Below are 22,360 nucleotides of genomic sequence, written 5' to 3'. Positions count from 1 at the left end.
CTGAAGGGTGAATTTATAATAATATAAACAATTATAGATGGTAACCTCTCTCTACCTCTATATTTTGGAGAAAGATCTAATCAGTTTTCTGTGTGTCAGAATGATTATTTTGTTTATTCCCTGACTGCAAAGACATAGGAAAACAATTTAATAAAAAACACAAAAACCTCACAGAGTTAACTATGATTTCTGTACCATACTGTTTTAAGTCTAACTGTAAAAATTCTAAAACAATGACTTATGCACACACTTCACACATTCATAAAATTGTAGTTTCCACCTTGTGGTTACAATAACAGAAATCGTGTGAATTTATATGAGAGGTTCACTTAACCAAGTATAAATTTATTCATGTAAACCTGGAGCTCAGTAGTGACACACACTTTACAAGTATGTACTATTAAAGATGTTTTCATTGGCATAGCTATAGACGTGGCATTAATCACACATTTTTAGACTTTAATGATATAGACTGAAGTTTTAAAAAGTACTTGATTTAGATTAAAACATATTGGAAAGGATTTTGCCCAACCCCTGTCCACTTGAATAGTATATAAATGTATCTCATGAGCTTGTCTGGCAAAAAGCCTTGAAAGAAAACTTCTCCCGCAAACTCACAAAACAAGTTGAACTGAATTCTATTATTTAAAAAAAGGTGCGTTCAATTGTTTATTTGTGTCACCACCTGAATCTGATTTACACACCCTAACGTCTGCTAAACTATCCACCCACCAACTGTCCATTACCCTGTGAAGTCATTACTTGAAATACATTAAAATAATTTCCAGCAGAACTACATGCTTCAGTTTGATTATAATAGGTGAAAAACTACAAAAAGAGAGGTGGCACAGGTTACAGTTTTGATTAGAGGTTTAAAAATCTGAATTATTACCACACACAATATGTAAATACATACAATGTCCGGGAGATTACCTCCCAATACATCATCTACAAATGCGCCATAATTTGATATGCACATGCGTTTTAACCTCATTTATTAATCATCCATCATCACATACAAACTCAAAACCAGGACTGCTGACTCCAAAGAAAACATGGAAAGGACAAGAGATCATTCAGTGTCATGGGGAGATTCATTAAAAGCATCACAACACAAACAGCACATAAGCATAAGCAGAATGAGCTGTACGATCATGGCATGAACAAAGCAAACAGGAAAGTCTCAGCAGAATCCCCCAACATCACTCTGAATGCCCTGAAATTACATAAATTAATAGAATGGATGGAAGAAAAAAAAAATATGTGTGAAACATGCTTGATTTTATGAAAAAGCAGCAGCCTAATGACCGTTTTTTTTTTTTTTTTTTTTTTTTTTGCCTTAAAGGGACAGTTCACCCCAAAAATCGAACTTACAGATTTTTCCTTGTTTATTCATCAAGACAATTCTAGTACGAGTTGGTCAGATTGGGAGAAATCAGCTGTAGAAATGTTTTTGCCTTTAGGGTGCTTGAATCCTGTTGTTTAGAGTTCCTCAAAATACATTTTAAAATTCAGATTTTTCTCTTTTACTATGGACATTTAGCTCCATTTTATTTAAGATTATAGACAGCACAACAGGCCGGAGGAAAAATTTGTATGTCCGACTTCAGGGTGAGTCGTACCTTCAAAGTTTACCCACAACTTTGCTCCCATTTTCATCCTAACCACTTCTAAAAGTTACAAATATTAAAAATTCAAGTAAACTCCTGCATTCCCCCAAAAGTAAACATACTTGTACACCAACCCCAAAACATCTGTCAAAGAAATTCAGATACAATTTCTCTCCTCTTGTCTCATTTTTTAAAAAATTTGACATTATCCACACACGTCTTCACTTTTGACTCCACCAACAATTAATCCACTGAGTAAAAGGAAATGACACGTTTCTTTCTGAGGTTAAAAAAATGCAGCATGCCATATTCACTGTGTAGTTTGTTTACAAGTGAATACACTGGAAACAATCAAACAAACAAAAAGTAGATTCAGGAAGAAAAAAAAAAAGGTTACATGACAGAGAGCATACACCATAACATGCAGCATACACTTCATTCATGAACTGAGAGGAACATAGTAAACAAAGGCACAAAAATTATCCGCTTTCTTTATGCCAAGTTTGGTCTGTAACCACTGAGATCCAGCTGCTTTTATGCTTGGGTTAACAGTGCAAAACTTTGGCCGGTTCAACACACAAACAGAAAAAAACATACATTAAATAAATAAAAACTCAAAATACGCCCAAACCACAAATTGTAGCGTTAAATGTCTCAGATTACGATCGATGAGTTTACATGCTGGAGAGAAAAACATGGCCAGCAGGAGCACTGGGAGGGTAGCACCATCGCCTGGAGAGGTTAAAACAGTACCTACAGTACCCCATCTACAGTAAGCCTGAGAAGACTCGTTTAACTCGCTTTACAGTTACGGTGACTTGGAATAACGTGATTGGCTGAGCTGTCCTGTTACACCAGAGATGATTTTATCATTTAAAGCAAAGCAGGCACTGGAAAAACTGTGAGAAGCGTAAAGCAGCACTGCTACATCAGGGTCGTGGAGGACTTTTTACAGAGAAGTTATTTTTTAAAAAAAATCAATAAATGGAAACATTGAACATATATTATAGGAAGACAGAAAGTTTTAAAGCATTCGATAAAGTAAAAATAAACAAGCGTGATCAATGTGTTTTACGTGAACTTGGCTTTAAATGCAAGAGGAGTGCTTAGTTGTTTGCACTCATGAAAGTTCATTTAACAGAATCACTTGGAGGTGTTATATACTTTTAATCACTAAACCCAATATATGCTCAAAACCAAAATAAATACTGTTTTCCTCTGTGCCACAGAGCTTCACTGCTGTCCAAAAACTACTGGAATGTTATATGTGTATTCATCCGCAGCTGAAAATAGTCCCTATTAATTGCACTTTTGTTTTAACAACAGTGCTCAGCAGTTTAAGAAGGTTTTACCTATAAAGTATTGACTTTTTTCAAAGTTTTACATCATCAAAGCATCAAAACACCACAGAAAAGATGGGAAAGTCAAAGTAATATTTAACTCGTTGTTAGCTATGATTTAATCACGGGACCAGCCAACATCAAGCCAGGCTGTTTAAACTGAAACAGCCGCTGCCACTGCACTTTATGGTAGCATAAAGTTAATTTCACATTCTTAATTTGCAGGTATAACAAAGACAATCCTGTGTCTTTACCCAATTCCTTATCAAAAACAACAAAATGTTACCACAAAGTATCTTAGTGTTGTGATATGCTATAACAGGCATCATGACAGATGCAGTTTTACCCAGTAACCCCAAGAGACACATGGTCTGGTGGTCAGTAGCATCTAAGCTCAAAGGTTCCATTACACTGGATCATTTAATCACATCTTACTGTCTGTGTCATCATGTCATAACATGCTTCTCTGAGGTTTTACTAGGTGTGTTTGTGCTATTTTGATCTGTGAACAGACAGGACAGTCAAGGACTTTGACCCCTAACAAGCTGATGTTTGCTCCCAGTGTTTGTTTAAACCTGAGCCAGCTCCAAAACCACAAAGACTGAAACAGATGGTGAAAAATCCTCAGGCATTGAGTTTCGATTCTTCTCACCAGAGGAGGCGTCTATGCACAGAAATGAACCTCAGAGTGCGGTTAGCTTCCCTTTAAGCCTCAATCCTGCTTCTTTACAAAGTTGCAAGTTTACAAAACAATCACAAAGTGATTCTCACATGAGAAACTCTTTCACAGCAGCTGAGCCAGAGACTGATGAGTGGTGGACTGTTTGTACAGTGGCTGTGTAGATAACCTGCTCAGCTGTTGTGAGTAAAGTATGTGATCTATAGGCACAATACACAGTGTGCAGAGCTGGGCTGGAGAACAGCATCATGATAATGAGATATCCCATCTGTACCCAGCAAACATTTCAACAATGAATAACTGTCACAGCGGAATTTTCAGACATCAAGTCACAGTTGGAAAAATATATGAGGTTACCGGACATCATTGTTGGACTTTCTAGTAAGAGAAAGCTTGTGTTCAAGATTTTTTTCCCCACTATCTCCTTATTGATGAGAATAAAACAAAAAAGTGTCTCGAGAGGAGGAATCAGGAGAAAAAATAATCATGTCAAGTGTGACCTCTTTCTTTTCCTGAGTGTTCCTGAGTCTATGACACTGACATCGAGGACAGGGAGGGGATAATTGTAAAAGTTCAATGCATAAAGTTCACTGTGCCACAAATGAAATACAGTTTAGATGCAGAAAACTGTAAAAATATGAAGTGTTTTTGCAGTAACCCGATTTATTATTCCTCACTTTACAAGAGGCTGTCTGACCTTGCCTCTATTCTACGTTGAGACAACACTGACATACGTCTGTCTACGGTTTAGTTTTTGTGGTCGTACTGTGACCTCTTTTGACCTGTTTGCTGGGTAATTACGGGACTAGAAAGACACCTGCTAATGTGCTAATGTAGCTCTCAATGGTTTCAGAAACAATGTAGGAGAAAATTTGAATCGGTAATTGATGCAAATTCATTCCAGAAAAGGAACTGTGTATCATGTCTCCCTCTACAAAAAGAAAACCCAGAGAATACATTGACAATGATTAATGATCAACTTAAATACCGATATGCTGCCCAGCCCTAAAGAGTGAAAAAACAGTATTACATGGATTACTGTGCAACTCAGTTTAAATGACACCAGCAAAGAGGAAAATGCAGTTACAGCTTTTCTACATGGGCAGGATGTAGGTGGAGTTGGCCAGCTTGCGCTCCTGTGCGGCAGGAACAGTCTCTCTGTGACGCAGAGGTCTGTGGCAGTCTGGGTCCCGAAGGGGAGGATAGTGCTGCCTGTAGCACAGCCAGGCGAAGGCGAGACCCAGCAGAGACCCCACCAGCACATCTGCATAAAGGAGACACATAACAACACAGATAAGAACTTTTGCTAAATTAGTCCCTTATTTACATTATGCACTATTATACACTATTTATGGGTTGGGTTTTTTTGTTGGGTTTTTTTTTTAAGGGAAAATGGACATAACTAACACAAGCACCTGGGTTCATCATGCAAATGTGATAAGTTATCCAAACCTACCTGGCCCTGTGTGAAAAAGTCATTGCCCGTAAACCTAAATTGCCACCCTTCACAGCAAGAACTGCAATCAAGCATGTATGATAACTGACAATGAGTCTTTCACATTGCTGTGGAGGTGATGTGCCCCAGTCTTCTATGGAGAATTGTAATTAAGTCAAATTGAAGGGTTTTCAATGATGAGGAGCCTGTTTAAGGTCATGCGACAGATGTGAATCAGATTTAAATCCAGATTCTGAGTAGGTCATTCCAAAACCTTCCTTTTTTCACATTTTCTGATAGAAAGCAGAATTCATGCTTCCATCAGTTGCAACAAGTTGTGAAGGTCCTGACGCAGCCCCAGACCATCACACTACCACCACCATGTTTAACTGTTGTTATGACATTCTTTTTACGAAATGCTCTGTTAGTTTTATTCAAGATTTAATGGGACTCAAAAATTTCAAAATCACGACTGTCACAGAATATTTTCACAAAAATCTTGGGGATCATCAAGAAGTGTTTTTGGCAAATGTGAAACGAGACTTTGTGTCCTTTTTGGTCAGCGTTGGTTTTCTCCTTGCCAGAGACATCCTTAGATGTTTTTCTGGGTTCTTTTGTGACCTTTTTCAATGAGTCATTGATGCAATCTTGGAGTAATTTTGGTAGGCTGGAAACTCCTGGGAAGGTTTACCACTGTTCACCAAGTTAATTCATAACTTAACAAGGGGCTAATTACGTTTTCGCATACAGACAGCTAAGTCTGGATAACCTTTTGCCTTCATAAATAAAAGCGTTTGATAGAGATTCATCTTTAAAATAGTACCCAAAATTTGTCAGCTAAAAAAGCCAACTACTTATTTTGCAGTGTTCAGACCAAGCAAATTTAACAGACCTTGCCAGTGGTGTTTGTAGTCGCAGGTTCTGGAGAGGGCGATCACAGCTGCAATGAGCAAAGGAGTGAGGAAGGCACACAGCCGCCACGCTCGGCCTTGGCCTGCTGCTGTGAAGCAGCGCAGCTTTCCTGCAATGTAGAGCGCTGTGAAGCCCAAACCTGCAAAGGCAACTGCAACCAAAGAGAAAGAAACGGAAGGGATGAAATAGAGCCAGAGGAAGTTTTTTGCCACAAAATGGGAAATCAGAGCTGAAATTATAGCACTGCACTGAATCCCCACCAGTTAATGATGTGGTCTGCACTACTCTGCTATTAAGAGGCTGAAAAATCTCATACAGTTCCTTTTCTTGAAAGGGCAGAGAGACTTCAGCTGCTGGAGTCTACCTCACTGAGATGTGTAGTTGCATTTCTGATTTTTTTTTTATGTTCATAGATTTAAGGCAGTACTATAACTCAAGCATGAGTCTAACAATGAAATAAGAGCCTAAAGGCTATTACACACTTGGATACATGTGCACTGAGATATACGCCCCCCTGCCTCACTCTGTGCCTCCATTTACTTTTCTTGTTGCCTGCTGATGAAAATGTACCAGCTCTGCAGCCATAATTGACCATAACAGCCTCTTACAGGAAGAATGCCCGCTGGGAAAGCTCTTTCTGCCTTCCATGATGACATCTGGGTCACCACTGCATCGCAGCTCCAGATTCATCTGACCGTCTGGGAAACAGCGGTAGAAGAAGTCTGGCCGTGGCCTGAGGATGTGACACAGAATGAACATGGAGGACAAATGTGGAGCTTCTGGTTAAAGTTGAATGTGCTATGTAATGTAACATGCTTACCTTCCAACTACAAGTTTGATGACATTGGTGAAAACTCCGTTCAGCACTAGAGTCAGAGTCACAGCTGGATGATAGGGGGAAACAGAACTGAATCATGAAAAAGATAAATCAACTCAAAAAGCCAGCCCACACATTTAAATGCGACAAACCAAAACGCTCTTTTGCACGAGTTTCCTACCCAGTGAGGCTTCCTTCAGATCACCACGCTCCGACTTATTCAGGAAGGTGAAAGCCAGGATTACAATCAGCGGGGTGCAAACCGCCACACTCTGTAACAGATCAACAAAAGAGGAGATCATAACAATAATAATTGTAAATCCTCTCCATCTGAGACTGGACACACACACACACACACACACACAAAACTCTCCACAGATTCAATATTAAAATGTCTAACGTTACAGCAGTGAAAAGCACATTTACAGCCTCTATGGAAAGTTTACCCCTTTAACAACACCTGCTGTATGGTGGGTGATTTACTTATAACTCATAAATATGGTTACTGGTAGAATTTAAAAACATGGGGCTGTTTTTGGGTAATTAAACTAGATTTCTCCACTGTTTTATTTATTTTTTGCTACTGGGACCTTTTAGACCATTTTCAAAATCATATTATTGGACATATCAAATACACCCATTGTGCAGTACAGCTTTCGTCCTATGCTGATGTTTTAGGACTCCTAAAACTTTCAGGATAATAGACCAGCCGTTTTTAAGGAAATCAAGACATCTGCTCAGACCATAAATTAATAACCAGGGTTTACCCAGATTGCAATGGGTCAACATGTTTATTTTGACTATTTATGACAAAAAAACAAGTATGCAGTGGATGTATGCAGTCGTACTCTGGAGCTCTTACAGCGCAGCATTCATCAGGAGTGGACTGCAGAGGTCTGGGTAAACTTATTTCTTCCCCACACTCCACACCTCTAAAATTTTTGAGCCAGTTTATCAAACTTCTCAAAACTCCCCTCTGGAGTCACAGGGGGACTTTACGATTTTGTCCACGTATTGGACTTGTTTAAAATGATTTCCCCTTTTACCCTGTGAGAGCTCAGTCATACTCAGTAAATATTAAAAACAAAAGATTTACATGCTCATATAGCTACGTTCTTGATGTGCATCAAAACATATCCAAACTAAAAAGACAAGATGTTTATTTAATATGTAAATTAACCATCATGCGGTTTAATTTTAAAGCTAATAAAAATCCAGAGAGTTATGATATATTATGAATATTTTTTCTCACAGAAATATGAACTTATGGGAGTTAAGGTCCTAAAAAGAAACTTTACAATGATCCTACAAAACAGCAGAAAGTTAACGTGTTCCAATAAAGTACAAAAATGACCAGAGGGATTTTATTTATTCCAGTTTATCAAACAGCTATACTCACAAACATAAGAGAGGTGGGTACATGGTCCCTCTCCACGCGGTGGAATTTATACAGCCACATCTCCTCTGCCTGGATCTCACGGTAGAAAGGAGGAAGCTGCTCCGTCACACTGAGCAAAGCACAAATGGTGTTAAGGTGGTGTTTGCCCACAATAAAACTAAATGCTTGCATTCAGATGTTGTGCCTGTCCCAGGGATAACTTACAGGAACACCACCAACAGCGCCAGCCGGATGGAAATTTCCGACAGGAAACCACGCAGCAGCCTCCTCTTCATTTTGTTTCTCGGAGTGGACGTCAGTCAACAGCAAACATCTTCACTCCACCATCTTTTAACTTAACTGGGACTAAAGACAATGGAGAGCTGAGTTTTAGTTTTACTTTAATTTAGATGTTGAAAGAAAAACAATGAAACCTAAACGATGAGAAGATTATTGATTTTTTTTATTTTTTTTTGGTAGATGGTTAGCAGGTAAATAGTTTCAGTGATTTATGAAAAATACTTTAGTCACAAGTACGTGCATTACAAACAGCTGAAGTTATTCTGCTTTATTCTGTTGAGGTGGTTCAGTTATTTCCTGGGCACCTCCTGGTGATAATGGTTAATATTTTGGGCTGTAAGTCTAGTTTTAACCTTAACATCTACAGCCAATCACCTGCCTCCATCTCCCCTTATCCTTACTATCCTCCTCTGTCACACCAAATTTCCTTGACTACACCCATGAAAGTTCCTTTGAAGTATTCCTCTTTTCCTCCTGCATGGCAGCTACATCTTCAACATCCTTTGTCCAGTATGTTCACTATTCCTCCTCTGCAAATGACCAAATCATCTCGGCCTAACCCCTAACTTTATCTCCAAACACTCAACCTGAGTTGCCCCTCTGATGTACTCATTTCTAATCCGTCCCATCACTCCCAATAAAAATCTTAACAACTCTACCACCTCCAGTTCAACCACCCGTCGTTTGAAATTAAGTTAAAAGATAACCCCGTTTACCAAAATGAGGGCATGAAACGTCACACGAAAGGTAACAATTCCAAGTTTCTCAAAATAATCACCATTAAAGCAAAGCTACTTACATTATTTATACATCCTATATACAGAAAAACAGCAAATATAAACGCCGTACTACAGTAAATATATGGAGCCCACTAAGTCCTGTAAGGTGATATTTTTTTTTTATCTTATTACTTGTTTGATTAAGATAATCACTTGCTCGAAGAGATAAATAACTTGTTTGCACAAGATAAAAACCGTTGTGTAACTTGTGTCCACAATAAAATGCTCTCAAAAGCCAAATAACTTGATTTACACAAGGTTAAAAACAACTCTATCTTAAGGGACTCCATAAAAATGGGCTGTATGTAAAATGATCTTGACACTTAACATCTGGTGTTGGTCTAAAGGAGGAGAAAATAATCTTGTAATCTTAATAAATACATGAGTGCACCATTCATTTGAAATCACAGGCAAAACGATGTCAAATGCGCCTATTTGAGCTTATTATTTTAAAAAATGCAAAAGATAAAATAAAATTGATGAATCCCCTTCTTTACACATCGTATTTTCTCACAGATAAATACAGGTAAAGATAAAAAGGCCGTTTTTACACTGACCACGTCTAAAATCTGGCATAAAGGCCAACATGCTGCACCTGTGCCCTCCACTTCCAGATGCTCTATATATTAAAGAGGTTCCATTTGACCGGATATAACATAAATGCATTGAATTATGATGAGTGCCGTCGGTACAGAGGAAAATGAAATAAAAATGAGCTTTATTTAAGTGATCTGTACAAAGTATACGTTAGCAGACTAAGCTAAGCTAAGCTAGCAACATCTGTCACCATAGACATCTGGCCGATTTCCGCGTTGTCAATCAAATTAACAAAAATTAACACTACTAACCTTAAACCGGAAGCTGTTCTTTACCTCTTTATCCTCATAGTTTAATCTTCTTGTAACATAAAGCAGGCCCCTTACTCTTCTGTGTCTACCGAAGGTGTAAGTCGAGCATTCTTAGATTTGAGAGAAACAGGGATGTCACGGAGGAGGAGGAGGAGCGCTGCGTGAAGCTAACGAACACCGCGCGCGCGTGTGAGCTGTCAAAATAAAAGCCTTAAAAATTAAAGTGTTAAGTTAAATGCGGCTCAAAGTCCCGTCGTACTCCAGATAGATAGATAGATAGATAGATAGTATGAAGATATATTAAAAAAAGCGAGTTATAGTGAAGAATTGCGATTGTGTAGTTTACTGTGTACATTTTTTAAAAAGTATATTAAAAAGATGGCCAGCAATTATAAAACTGAGGTATGGTGGCAGTTTATTACTTTTTCCCTGTGTGTTATTTAGTAACATGTGATTTTTAATCAAGGTATAAAAGTGTTAATTCAGTAATTTTCGATGGACAATTCTTTTTTGCTGTTTTTGTTTTGATTTTTTTTTTTTAATTATTTTTCGTTTACTTTTTTTCGGGTGGGGGGGTTGTAATGTACTCATGATATAAATGCTTCACGATGATCCACGTTCGTTCCAAAGGAGAAAAAACATTTGCTTGATGTTTTGTAAACCGGAAGTTGTCGTAGATCAGTTTTTTCTGCTTGACACGTGAGATGCAAGAAGCCACGTCACGTTACGAATGGCCACCTAGAGGTTACAGAAGATGTCTGCATGATTTATTTCCTAAATGTTTGTTTCTTTACTGCTGCGTCTTCGTAAAATATTTCACTTTTTGCATAAGTTTAGCTCCACTTATTAAATACTCATTCATTCAAAGCTTCCCAGTTTATATTTCTAGGATTTTTATGTGTTTTGCCTGTTAATATGTTTTTACCGCACATTGAGGTAGGAGAAGCATTTCACTCATTGTATGGTTGTCCCGGACCAGTTACCAAGAAGGTAAAGTTCATTAAAATACACACTTATAAATAATTGCCCCGATAATTCTCCAGAGCAAGATTAATATAAGTAAATAAAACTAAACAGAAACTTAAAACTAGGTGTAAACTAAAAATGTTTGTATTAACTGAAATAAATATAAAAAGTAGAATTTTGGGAAAGATGAAAACGATACTGTATCCTTAAAAAACAAAATAAAAATGGAAAGGAAATGTCATAAATTATTGGTCTTTGTAACTTTGGTTAAATCTTGTTATCAGGCACCAGCCTGATTAGGGTTGATTGAGACTTTATATATGTATATCACTGAGAGGCTTAAATCTGCCCCTTACAAACACTCCAGTCTGGGTCTTCATATCAGGTACACAGAACCTTAGATGAATAATGACAAATTTGCCAAAATGCAGAAGCAGTATGTGGACAGACTTAGACACACCATTACTGCTTCCATATTATCTCAATACAGCTCTTCTCTCTCAGACTTTTAGGCTTACTTGTGGTTCCTCAGATATTTAAAAGTAGAATGTGAGGCAGAGGATTCAGGAGACAGACCCCTCTCTGCCTTTATGACTAGCCTTAAAACTTTCCCTTTTTGAAAAAGCATATAGTTAAAACTGGATCAGGTGACCCTCAACCCTAGGCCGCTGGGGGGTTCCTATGGTACATTGTTCTTCTTCACTCACCTCTTTTCACTCTCTATGTATAGGGGTGGCAGTAGCTCAGGTGGTAGAGCAGCTCTCCTACTACTTGGAAGGTTACATAGAAAGAGCATAGAAAAAAATAGGCAAATGAGGCAAGTTGTGTAACACTCTTAAAATGATCAGATAGTGGCAAAGAAGTTATACAAGATCCATTCCTCAGTTAGCATGGTAAATGTAAAAATTCATAACAGTATGTGCTGCTAGGAGAAAGTTGAAAATGTTGAAAAAATTGGAGATGTCTGAACACAGCAGGACGTTTGGAGAAATCCAAACACCTTATATCAAACATGGTGATGATTGGTGCTTGTTTAGCAGTCACTTAGTCAACCATAAACCTCTGTTTACCAAAGTACTCTAGGGTCTAATGTGAGGTCATAAATAAAGCTTGGCTGAAATTGGGTCAACATGACAATGATCCAAAGCACAAAACCCACAATATAATAACCTGACCTCAACCCAATTAAAATGTCTGAAATTGTAAGGAGTGGGCCAAAATTCCTCCATTATGCTGTGAGAAACTGATAAACTCATACAGACCTGGAGTCCACATATGTGGACATCACATTTTAGGATGTCTAGACCAAAATACTTAATTTTCCTCTACAAGGGCCTGATATCCATGTACAAGGACATTATGCTGCAACTGTTCTATCAAAATTTAAAAAAAAAATGTCCTGATATGTGGATCTCATTTTTAAGGAACAAAATTCGGTAAAAAAAAAAAAAAAAAAAAATCTGGAAATTCTTTGTTTTTACATTCATCAGGTACCAATCAGCCCAAAAAGCAAAGAAAAATTAAAAATGCATGCCATGAAAGACTTTGGGTCTTAGGAGGTTAATGGCATGATCTATTTTCTCTTTGCCACAACTGTATAATAACTCCACTGCAGAGTGGTAAGAATTTGCCCCTGGATGCATTTTGCTCTGGTTCACTTTGTTCTCACCAAACAATAAAAAAAAAAAAAAAGAAGCCACACACAGTGGGAGTGTTTCACTGAGACAGAGTACAGCTTTATTAAAGTCAAACTTCAGGCATGTCTGAACTCCTCAAACTCAACTTTCGAATGAAAAAGGACAGAATCAATATCCTCAAATAAAAAGACAGTCATGTACAAAAAGAGTGTCGTCTCAACAGTCACACACATTTAGAAGCAGAATTTTACAGGCAAAAAGAGCACGCCACAGTAACAAGATCCTATGCAAGTTCAATGCAAACTATTTACAAGTTCTTCAACAATAATGTAGTATGCAGTAACACAGGTTGAACAGTAATTAACATGGTATTTTGTGTTCATCCACTTTTTAATTGAAGCAACACCAAGAGAGATAGATATGACCCCAGTTAGAGTTACTGTAAGCAATTTTACTACAAGTAAAAAGAGATCATGAGTGCTTATGAAGGTGAATTTATTTATTTATTCCAACACTATTTGACAGCATGTTAATTAAAAAAAAAACAACCAAAAAACAAAATGACAGTCGGCAACATTGCACAAAACACAAAAGACATCACAGTGAACTGAAACATGCCCTTTGACACAGAGAAAGGGGGTGGAAAACAAATAAAATCAAATCCTCCTTAGGCGTATTTAAGGGCCACTTAAATGAGAGCAAACATGCTGTCTCTTCAAACCAAAACATACACACCAGACAGTTTCTGAAGTAACTCAGATGGACACTTAAATAATACTGCTGCTGTGTCAGGCAGGAGGGCCGGGAGAGGACAAACTGGCACAAAAAAATGAGCGCGATCATGCGATCTGCAGGTGCGAAGGAAAATAAAGGCCGTTCGGTTTTGCAGAATCTCTGTGCAATACAATAAAAAACAAAACAAAAAAAACAACCAACCAAAAAAAAACAACCAAACAAAAAAAACATTGGCAATAAGTCGTTGTCTGGAAGCATGCAGTTCAGCTAAGCAACAGAAAAAAACAGAAGCTTTAAGACAAGTTTTATCATCACAAATGATCGCTTTTGTTTAAGCAGATAACACGAGTCAGGGATGCCTACGGTTCGATAATCATACACGTACGAAACCTGTGCTCAAAAAAACCCAAACCTAAGCAAACAAACAGTACATCAATAAATAAAAAAAAAGAAAGAAAGAAACTAAAGTTTAGATGCACAGACCTTTTGGAGTACACAAATAGGTGCTTTAGTCATGGACCTACTTGATTATCAAGGAATACAGTTGTAAAAAGAAAAGAAAAACTAGAAGTGCTTAATTGCATTAAAAAACAAAACAAATACAACTATCCCCTTTTTTTCGCCTCCAGGAATCCCATCTTAAAAAAGGCTTCCTGAAAGGCACAAAACAACAGGAATTATAGGAAAGAAACTGCCGAATGCAGAAGAGTGAGAGACTTTAACTTGAAGGGGGCAAAAAGTTCAAAGTTCAAGCTTTTCTGTGCATTTCTGAATGCACATCAGTCAATTAAAACAGAAGTCTGACCCCAAAAAGTTCATTTCCCCGTGGTCGAATTAAATCTGACTTTAACGTCCCCGTTTTCACAAATATCTGTGGTCGGACATTAAAAAAGTCAGGTGATTATCACAGCGAGTGAGTAGGCATCAAGTGTCCTGCCTCAAACTTTGCCTAAACTAATCAGGTCTTGTGTTGTGTGCCACAAGCGAGAATCAGTGTGAATCAGTGTCCAGAGGTCGTTCAAGGCCTCACGCTTAAACTGAAATCCTGCAGCGCACAGAAACCGGACTTGTGCATATTAACATAATTTGTCAATGAACGGTGAGTATTTTCAAACAACTAAAACACGTCTAGTACGTCTTATTTTTCTGCATTCGGAGGCTTTTATTCTTTCTCCCTCATGATTTACAGCCAGCTGCCAGTTTATTAGGTAAAACCAACAACAACCCACACTGCTATCAGGCCTGAAATAAAATTTTAAAGAAAGCTATAACGCTCAGCTTTTGTTTTTGGAGGTGGCAAATTTTTTAGAGCAGGGTGTCAAACAAAAGGCCCGGGGGCCAGAACTGGCCTGGCAAAGACTCCAATCTGGCCAGCTTTGGAAATATTGAGGGGATACACTTTTGGACTTTTAACTGTATTTTTACAGTTACTAAGTATCAAAGTGGGCTGCATGTGGCCTTTGATGTATAATAAGTTTGACATCCCTGTTTTAGAGGCCGGAGAATAAAACTGTCCATTTAGAAGCTGTAGCGTAACAAGAGGCTGGATACAATCCCAGCTGGTGACTGGGCAAGAGGTGGCGTAGAGATCATCCTTTCAGATATTTACCCCCGATTAATCTATCAGCATCGACATCTGAATAAGTTTATGACTCGTGCAAACCCACTAAAGATTAGGACTGCACATGCTCCTCAGCTCAGTAAAGAATGCCTTAAACAACAATATAAAGAACATAATGTCATTTTAACTCACTGACTCAGTTTTTATTAGCACTTAAAATAAAAACATTCGTCTGAGAAAACAGATCTCTCTTAGTGATGTACCAGTGTGGGTAGACTGAAGTCAGCCTCAACAACACTCAGGTAAACAAGAAAAAAAAAAAACGCACCTGAGTGTCAGCACCTTGAAGCCCTGTATGTTTTCATATCATGTCTGAAAAAGGCTCCATTTAGTCTACCGTCATCAACATCAGTAGAAAAATAATGAGCATTATAACCTCCTCGAAGTTTTATCCCAGTTCTGAAGTTCTATCTAATAAACGGGCAACTGAGTGTTTAAAAAGACCCTAAATCACCTAAATTGATTGAAAACATTGGCACCATTTTACCCTGTTGCACTTTTTTTTAAAAGAGAAAATACATCTTTTAAGGGCACAAAAAAACAAAACAAACATCAGTGTAACTGAGAAAGAATACAAAGCAAGGCGTGATCACAGAAAAGCTTCCTTCAGTGACAACCACCTGAGTCCGGGCTGCAAAACCTGCTCTGAAACAGAAACTTTACATTCCAATACTGAAGTGCTTCACACTGCTTTTAAACACCAATTACAGTGAGTCACGACACAGGCTGATGAGCAGCGGCTGTTACCGGATGTGGAATCATTACACCAAATGTTTAAAAAAAAAACAAGAAAAAGAAAGAAAATACAGGTATATTACGTAAAACTCTCCATATGTTTTTTTTAAGCCTATTTCCTTACAGAGGGAGACAAATTACTGCACTGGTGTTTGAAAAAGAAATTGGTATAAAATGTGGTGCAATAAATACAAAAATTTGAGATTTGACGATGAGCGATTAAAAACACTGTACAGAAGTTTGTACATTATACTGGACTGAACTGTTGTTACACCATTACGTCTCCATATAAAGCCCAGCCTTAAGAGTTTTCTCAAGCTGGAAAATGAAGAAGTGTCTCTGGAGGACACGGAGGACATTTTTTTTTTTGTTTTCTTTTTTTTTTTTTTTTGGACGAAGCTGGGTTGGCAGTCTTTCCTACTTGTGTGCCAAAGAAAAATGTAAAAGAAAACAAACAATAAAAGAAATTTGAAACAAAAATAAAATAAAATAAAAACAGCATTTAGGCCACTTTCCTCAGAAGAAACAAGCCACACCCAGCGCTCACCACGTTTCTGACCGAGAGGCAAAAAGTTACAACACAGTTTAACTTCCAATAATACAAGAAGAAGAGGTATCCATTTTGAAACACTTGTCATATGTTCTTTTAATATACATTTCTGTATACGTATGACCTAGCTAAGGTGAGTAGCAATGAGCCGCGTGAAAGTGCTTTTCAGAAAAAGTCTGGCAAAAAACCCCAAATCCCCGAAAACAAAAAAGCCGTCACAGTACGTCGAACCGAAACAACTGAAGTGGACTGCATCTGGGCAGTAGTAACTACAGCTAAAAACCCAAACTTAAGGCTTATTAACACTTCTTTAAGACAGCACCAGTGATCACAAGCTGGGCCCCTCCATCTACTTTGCAAATAACTAATTGGAGGAAACATGAAAACATAGCTTTAAAGAAAGAATTTTTTAAAAAGGATCTGTCTTGTTTTTTTTTCAATTATTATTACAAAAAAAAAGAAAAAAGAAAAAGCTTTTCCATCTTCCAAGAACAATCAGAGAGGTGAGGCTCCGCCCCCTCCTGATCTTTTTAGTATTTTACAATATTGTGAGCCAATTATGTACACAATGGTGAGTGAGACTGGCAATATGAAAATCACAAGAACTTCTGAAATGTCATACCATTTCACTATATACCATTATATTTCACCTTAATAGGACTATTTTCACAAGGAGGTCTGCGTAATGTTCAACACCTAAACAAACATAATACACCACTCACTGAGATGAAGTGAGAGAATCTGTCTGTAAACATTAACAAACATAGATACTGTATATAATTATATTTATCTATACCCATAAGCATATTAAAACCATGTTTAAGGAAGGTTGGAATGTAGTGTGGTCCTGGAAAAAAAAAAAATTGCACGAAATTGGTCATTTCCCCGCTGCTCCTTTTCTCTAACAGATAAAGAGGATGACAGATCACGAGAAAAGCTGGCTCGTCTCCATCCTAAAGCCACCCTGTGTGTGAGACCACAGCTTACAGCAGGTAAACAAGGAGCGGAGCAGCTTGGTGGTGATGGAGAGCTTCAGCTCCCACATCCTTTTCCTCCTCTCTGCCCCTTCCTCCACCTCACTCAGTGAGTTCTTCAAAGTGCCAGGAACTGGAGACGTGACGACGCTTACACTGCTTTAAAAAAAAGAAAGAAAGAAAGAAAAAAAAAATAGCAGTAAAAATTTAAAAACAACATAATGAGGTGGTGGCCTGGGCCCTCCAGTGGGCGCAGGCGAGCTGCAGAGAGTGTAAGTAGTGGTGTTTTATGGCAAGACAGGAGGGAAAACGGTGCCTGATAATTTCTGGTCACTTCTCCTACTGTCGCCACAAAACAGCATCAAGGTGTTCGTCAGCGTGTCTCAGCTCTGAGTTGCGGCCATCGTATGTGTCAAAAAAAAAAAGAAAGAAAAAAGCACTGTATTCCCTGTTGTAGTGCACTGCTTAGGATCAGAGGTGGATTGGAGCACACTTTGCAGGGAATGAGGTATTAAGGGTTTTATCACTCCGTGGCCGGCTGGCCTGACTCCGGCTCCTCTTTGACTCTGACGGGGCTCTGAGCGGAGCGCCGCTGCTGGGTGGAGCTGGATTTGGCCCCCGGGGGACTGAGCGGGTTGTGGCTGGAACAACAGAGGCGGTCGTCCAGGGAGGAGGTGGTGAGCGCCCCCGCCTCATGATCCCGGCAGAAGGAGCGAGGGCAGAAGTCACAGAGAGACGAGGCCGGGTTGCTGCAAACGCTGCAGTCATGCCACGGGCATTCCCACCGCCCTGGAGACATGAAATGGGTTAATTACAGACGCATCAAGTCAGAGAACTGAAAAAGGAGATTATTTAAAAATAAATATCACATATAGCCCACCACATCTGCAGTCCACTTGACATGTCAATCACAACTCTGATCATCACACTTCGTGTTTTCTTTGATTGGGAAAACCGGTGTAAAGCATGTGAACCAGATTACAAATGAGTATGTGCTGATCTTTGATATAGGCCCAGGACGAGCCTTCCTGTTAACTGTCACACTGCTGAGAGATCGTCATCTAGACACTAATTCAGCACAGAAGTCAAAACAGACGGATAAAGGTAAAAAGTGTCCAATCAGTGTAACATCTACCTCCACCGAATAGCTTAATTTTTATATGTTCCATTACATTTCTGATAAAAACAAAAGCTTTAAAAATAAATGGAGTGGATGTCTCTCCCTGCCTCCTTCAGACACTTCTGCATCCGTGTCCCAGCTACAAATCCAAAATGGAAAGCTCATGGAAAACTGTGATGCATAAGGACAGCATACAGGGGTGGATGGGAACAGTGACTTAAATGCTGTGCTTTCCACCACCTGTGTCGTCTTCCTGCTGTGCTGATTTTTTTATGTCGTGGAGTGAACTGATTTTTGAGGACAGGAGTTTCCAACCTCAAAAAGAGATCCCAAACAAAAACTTGAGCTGTCAATGAGATGATTTACAGAACAGGAAATTCTTCTAATATCCTGTCCTAATACATCTGCTTTAATTTCCGGTACATTACTGATAACTTAGTATTATAGAGAAGGTTTGAAAGTACAGACAGACAATTTTTAAAAAAAAAAAGAAGACAAAAAAAACCCCTGGAAAACTGCAAGAAACTGACCTGCAGAAACGTTTCAGGAGCAACACAAACTAAACAAAAGGATGCAGAAAGTCATTTCTGTTGTTACCGTATGGCGGTTTGGTGAGGTTGAGACACAGCAGGTGATACGCTTTTGGGCAGTCCTTCCTGTCACACATCACCAGCTCTCCTCCTTTTCCGCAGCAGAAGCAAAAGTACTCGTGTGTGTGTTTGCCCTCCGGCCGCAATTTCCGCTTCTTCTGCTTCATCTTTGCATTCCTGGCCTTTTCCTCTTTCTCCGTCACTGCAGCACTCTGCAGGAAATGTGATAAAACAAGAAAGAGGTATCAAACACAGGTTCCAAACTTGGCTGCTCCTTCTTAGGTACTCTGAATTTTAATGGGGATGACAAACATCCTCACCGATGGCTGGACCCCAAGAAATCCAGAGCAGTTGTCTGATCCACAGTGACACGACGTTCTCCTGTTGCCCACACAGTGCAGATTGTAGTTAAACGTCAGCTCTGTGCCTGCAGGGACACCAGGGAGAAGAGCAACATTAAATGGGAATCATCCAACTTGCTCTCAGTACATTTAATATACATGAAGGAAAATGTGTGTCAGAGCTGCAGATTAACTCACCAGCCTCGATGTCACAAAGGGCAAAGATTCCAATACGAACGTCGCCGTTTACCGTCCACTTCTGGGTTTCGCAGTTTGGGCTGCAGCTGTGGTTAATAAACCGAGACGAGTTTCCTTTTGGGCCAGCGTCGATGACACGATCCTACCAGGAAGATGTGAGTATTAAGACACCAGAGTTTAGGAAATGTTCTTCTGTGGACGATTTATGTATCAGGGATGTTATGTGAACTGACCCCAAATCGGACAAGGAAATGAATGGATGAACAAATAAATGGGACAGTCAAGGACTGAAAAATTAAATCAATGAGGAAGTGAAAAAAACCCCAATTTAAGATCACTGAAAAGTATGTTGGAGTCTTTTGGGGGCGTTTCTAATGGATTATCTGACTAATATTACAACTTGTTGTATGTTACCTATTGTTACCTGTTGTATGTTATCTATTGTTGTTAGCACTGTGTATCCTGAGTGTCCAGTAAACGTCACAGATGTTACCTTGGTGAGGGTGAGCATGTAGAAGTTGGTCACATGATTTTCATGGGCACGTTTGATTCGCTGCTGGCACTCTTCTGAGTCTATCACCTCTCCCACATACTCGGCCACAAAGTCACCCTGCAGGAAACAACAAACACATTTATATTGTTTTAGGTATTACACAGACACGCACTTAAAAATACTTATTGCTAGGAAGCAGACTGACAACAAATAACAAACACACATATGAAAACCACTGATTTGCTGAACTTTTACACTCTTGCCTGGCAGATGAAACTGATTTCTAAGTTTAAATATATACACCCACGGAAGGTTTTATGAATTTACACATCTAGAAACTGCTACTGCACTCAGATGTTTTTGTTTGTATGCAGAAGAAGATACTTATAGCATAAATGAACATATGTTAACAAATATCACAGACACTGGGGCGTTTAAAAGCTTTTCTACAGGGTAGGCAGCTTGCAAGATTAATAAGAAGAGCTTTTATTCTAATCTATTCAGTTTTTTTATTTTTCAGTATTTTTCTGTGTTTAATTTGATTGTTAAACTAGTTTAGATTGCTTTATTTCACATTTCAGCTTGTAGCAAATACAAATCAGATGTGCTGATGCTCTTTAGAAGAAAGGTCTGCATTTTAAGTGCAGCGCCCACCTTCTTCAGTGCCTGGTTTGTCCTGAGGCCCCAGCCACACCCTTCCGTCTTTATCACTTCTGTTTCTGCATACAGCCGTTTGGAGAAACACTGATTCTCACAGCTGTCTCCTGCAGGGCACACCTGATCACAGGAGCACAACCACAGAAAGTTAAAAGTTAGATTTTATTACCTGAATCACAAATGACATAAAAACCCAAAGATGCACGCAGACCTGTGGGTGACACTCGTACTGCAGCATGCGGTTGAGACACTGGGACTCCAGGCTGCAGGGATGCTCGTCTGCTGGCTTGCAGTTGCATCGCTGAATTTCTGACAAGTCGGCCACGTGCACCTGAACTTTCCCCACAGGCTTGTTGGACTGACAGGAAAACAAAGCAGCCACCGAATTAGTAACAACCCTAAAGACTTGACGATCAAAACTTATAACCACCTTTTGGTCTTTCCATCTGCTCACCTTGATGAACTTGTAGGGTGGTGGTTTGCGAGAATTGCGGTCCTGTTTTAGAGCCTCCCTGCTCTCCCTCTGCGCCTTAAGCTCCTGAAAGCGCCGGGCTGCTTCTTCCAGAGCTAAAAGATGAATAGCGACTCAGAAAATCATCTTTTCTTTTGGCTTGAAGTGAAATCACAACAGATTAGAAGGAAGGATTTTAGGAATATGTTACCTTTCTTGAAGGTTTTGTTAATATTGATCTGTCCTGTGACAAAGTTCTTGTCATTCTCCACGTATGGGAAGACGCGGCCTTGGTTGATCCAGTAGTAGTCATGGGAGCCAAAGAAGAAAACCGGGAAGTCACCAATATCGTGCCGAAGACTCTGAATGTTTGATGGCACCAGACGAGGGTTGCAGATCTCTGCAGGCCACCACCTGGCAGGCAAGGGACATCATTAGAAAATCAAGGGCAAAAGTGAATAAGAATAAAAATACCTATAGGCAATCTAAATTTACAGATAAATCCACGATGCAGCGAGTCCTCGAAAAGGTGAACCATGACTTAGAGAGGAAATACTGTATTTATTTGTTTCTGCCTAGAAATGTTGTTTTTTTAATCAAATTCAGAGCTGCTTCATCAACAGATTAATAATTATCTGCGTGCACACCTTTAATCTGCCAGAAGATTCTAAACTGTGAGACAAATATTGAGCCTGACTGACAGTCGGTGTGAGAGCGAAAAGCACTGCTCAGTGTTTCCTGAATACCTGCATTTATATTATCACATCCTGTTTCCCCATGAGGTGTGAAAACAATGTGCTACACCGAGTTTAAACAGACCAAGACCAACAATCTGCATGCACGCACCCCCCTGACATGTTTGCGGTTCTCAGGCTCATATTAGATTTCTTCCTGCTGCAGACGCAAGTAAAAAACAGATCGTTTAAACCACTGACAGCTCAGCTAAATAAAATAGTCTAGTTACAAGATCCTCTATGATGGGGTGGGATATATTAGGCAGCTGGTTAACAGTCTATTCTTAAAACGTATGTGTTAGAAGCTGAAAAAATAGGTTGTGTGTCTCTCAAAGATTTAAGAGACAAACTGCGATGTATGTCTTGTTTTGCGTTTCCAGTACACAGCATTTACCAACAGAGGCCCATGGGAATACAAGCAGAGAACTGAGATTATTGTCTCTGATAACACTGAGGAATA

The 22,360-nt window shown here is 39.1% G+C and overlaps 2 protein-coding genes across 5 annotated transcripts in view; both read right to left on the bottom strand.

Moving 5' to 3' along the window:
• Positions 1–852: 852 nt before the first annotated feature.
• Positions 853–10,268, bottom strand: plpp5 (phospholipid phosphatase 5). The gene is made up of 8 exons (XM_084946535.1): positions 10,099–10,268; positions 8,397–8,537; positions 8,193–8,301; positions 6,975–7,065; positions 6,797–6,860; positions 6,585–6,709; positions 5,957–6,127; positions 853–4,893 (listed from the first exon to the last, which is right to left on the bottom strand). Exons 2-8 carry the CDS (start codon positions 8,465–8,467, stop codon positions 4,724–4,726), a joined length of 801 nt encoding a protein of 266 aa, XP_084802661.1. The 5' UTR covers positions 8,468–8,537; positions 10,099–10,268; the 3' UTR covers positions 853–4,723.
• Positions 10,269–12,773: 2,505 nt separating this feature from the next.
• The window catches only part of nsd3 (nuclear receptor binding SET domain protein 3), a 28,245-nt gene continuing 18,658 nt past the window's right edge, over positions 12,774–22,360 (bottom strand). For all 4 annotated transcript variants that reach the window (XM_084946143.1, XM_084946141.1, XM_084946144.1 and 1 more), the window contains 9 exons: positions 21,378–21,580; positions 21,170–21,282; positions 20,927–21,073; positions 20,713–20,835; positions 20,059–20,175; positions 19,566–19,707; positions 19,347–19,453; positions 19,034–19,238; positions 12,774–18,105 (listed from right to left, as the gene is read on the bottom strand). In XM_084946143.1, the coding sequence (XP_084802269.1) occupies positions 17,840–18,105; positions 19,034–19,238; positions 19,347–19,453; positions 19,566–19,707; positions 20,059–20,175; positions 20,713–20,835; positions 20,927–21,073; positions 21,170–21,282; positions 21,378–21,580 (1,423 nt within the window). In that variant the 3' untranslated portion in view covers positions 12,774–17,839. The remainder of the gene's footprint in view (positions 18,106–19,033; positions 19,239–19,346; positions 19,454–19,565; positions 19,708–20,058; positions 20,176–20,712; positions 20,836–20,926; positions 21,074–21,169; positions 21,283–21,377; positions 21,581–22,360) is intronic.

This window comes from Perissodus microlepis, chromosome 12 (genome assembly GCF_051167445.1).
Source record: "Perissodus microlepis isolate ML-2025 ecotype Zambia chromosome 12, ASM5116744v1, whole genome shotgun sequence".
In the NCBI taxonomy this organism is placed as follows: domain Eukaryota; kingdom Metazoa; phylum Chordata; class Actinopteri; order Cichliformes; family Cichlidae; genus Perissodus; species Perissodus microlepis.
This window is presented reverse-complemented; position numbering and strand designations above follow the sequence as displayed.

Coding starts and splice junctions, on each gene's coding strand:
- plpp5 (XM_084946535.1), bottom strand. CDS start 8,467: ATGAAGAGGAGGCTGCTGCGTGGTTTCCTGTCGGAAATTTCCATCCGG. Junction 8,302..8,396: donor GCGCTGTTGGTGGTGTTCCT/GTAAGTTATCCC, acceptor TGCTTTGCTCAG/TGTGACGGAGCAGCTTCCTC. Junction 4,894..5,956: donor CTACAAACACCACTGGCAAG/GTCTGTTAAATT, acceptor TCCTTTATGCAG/ATGTGCTGGTGGGGTCTCTG.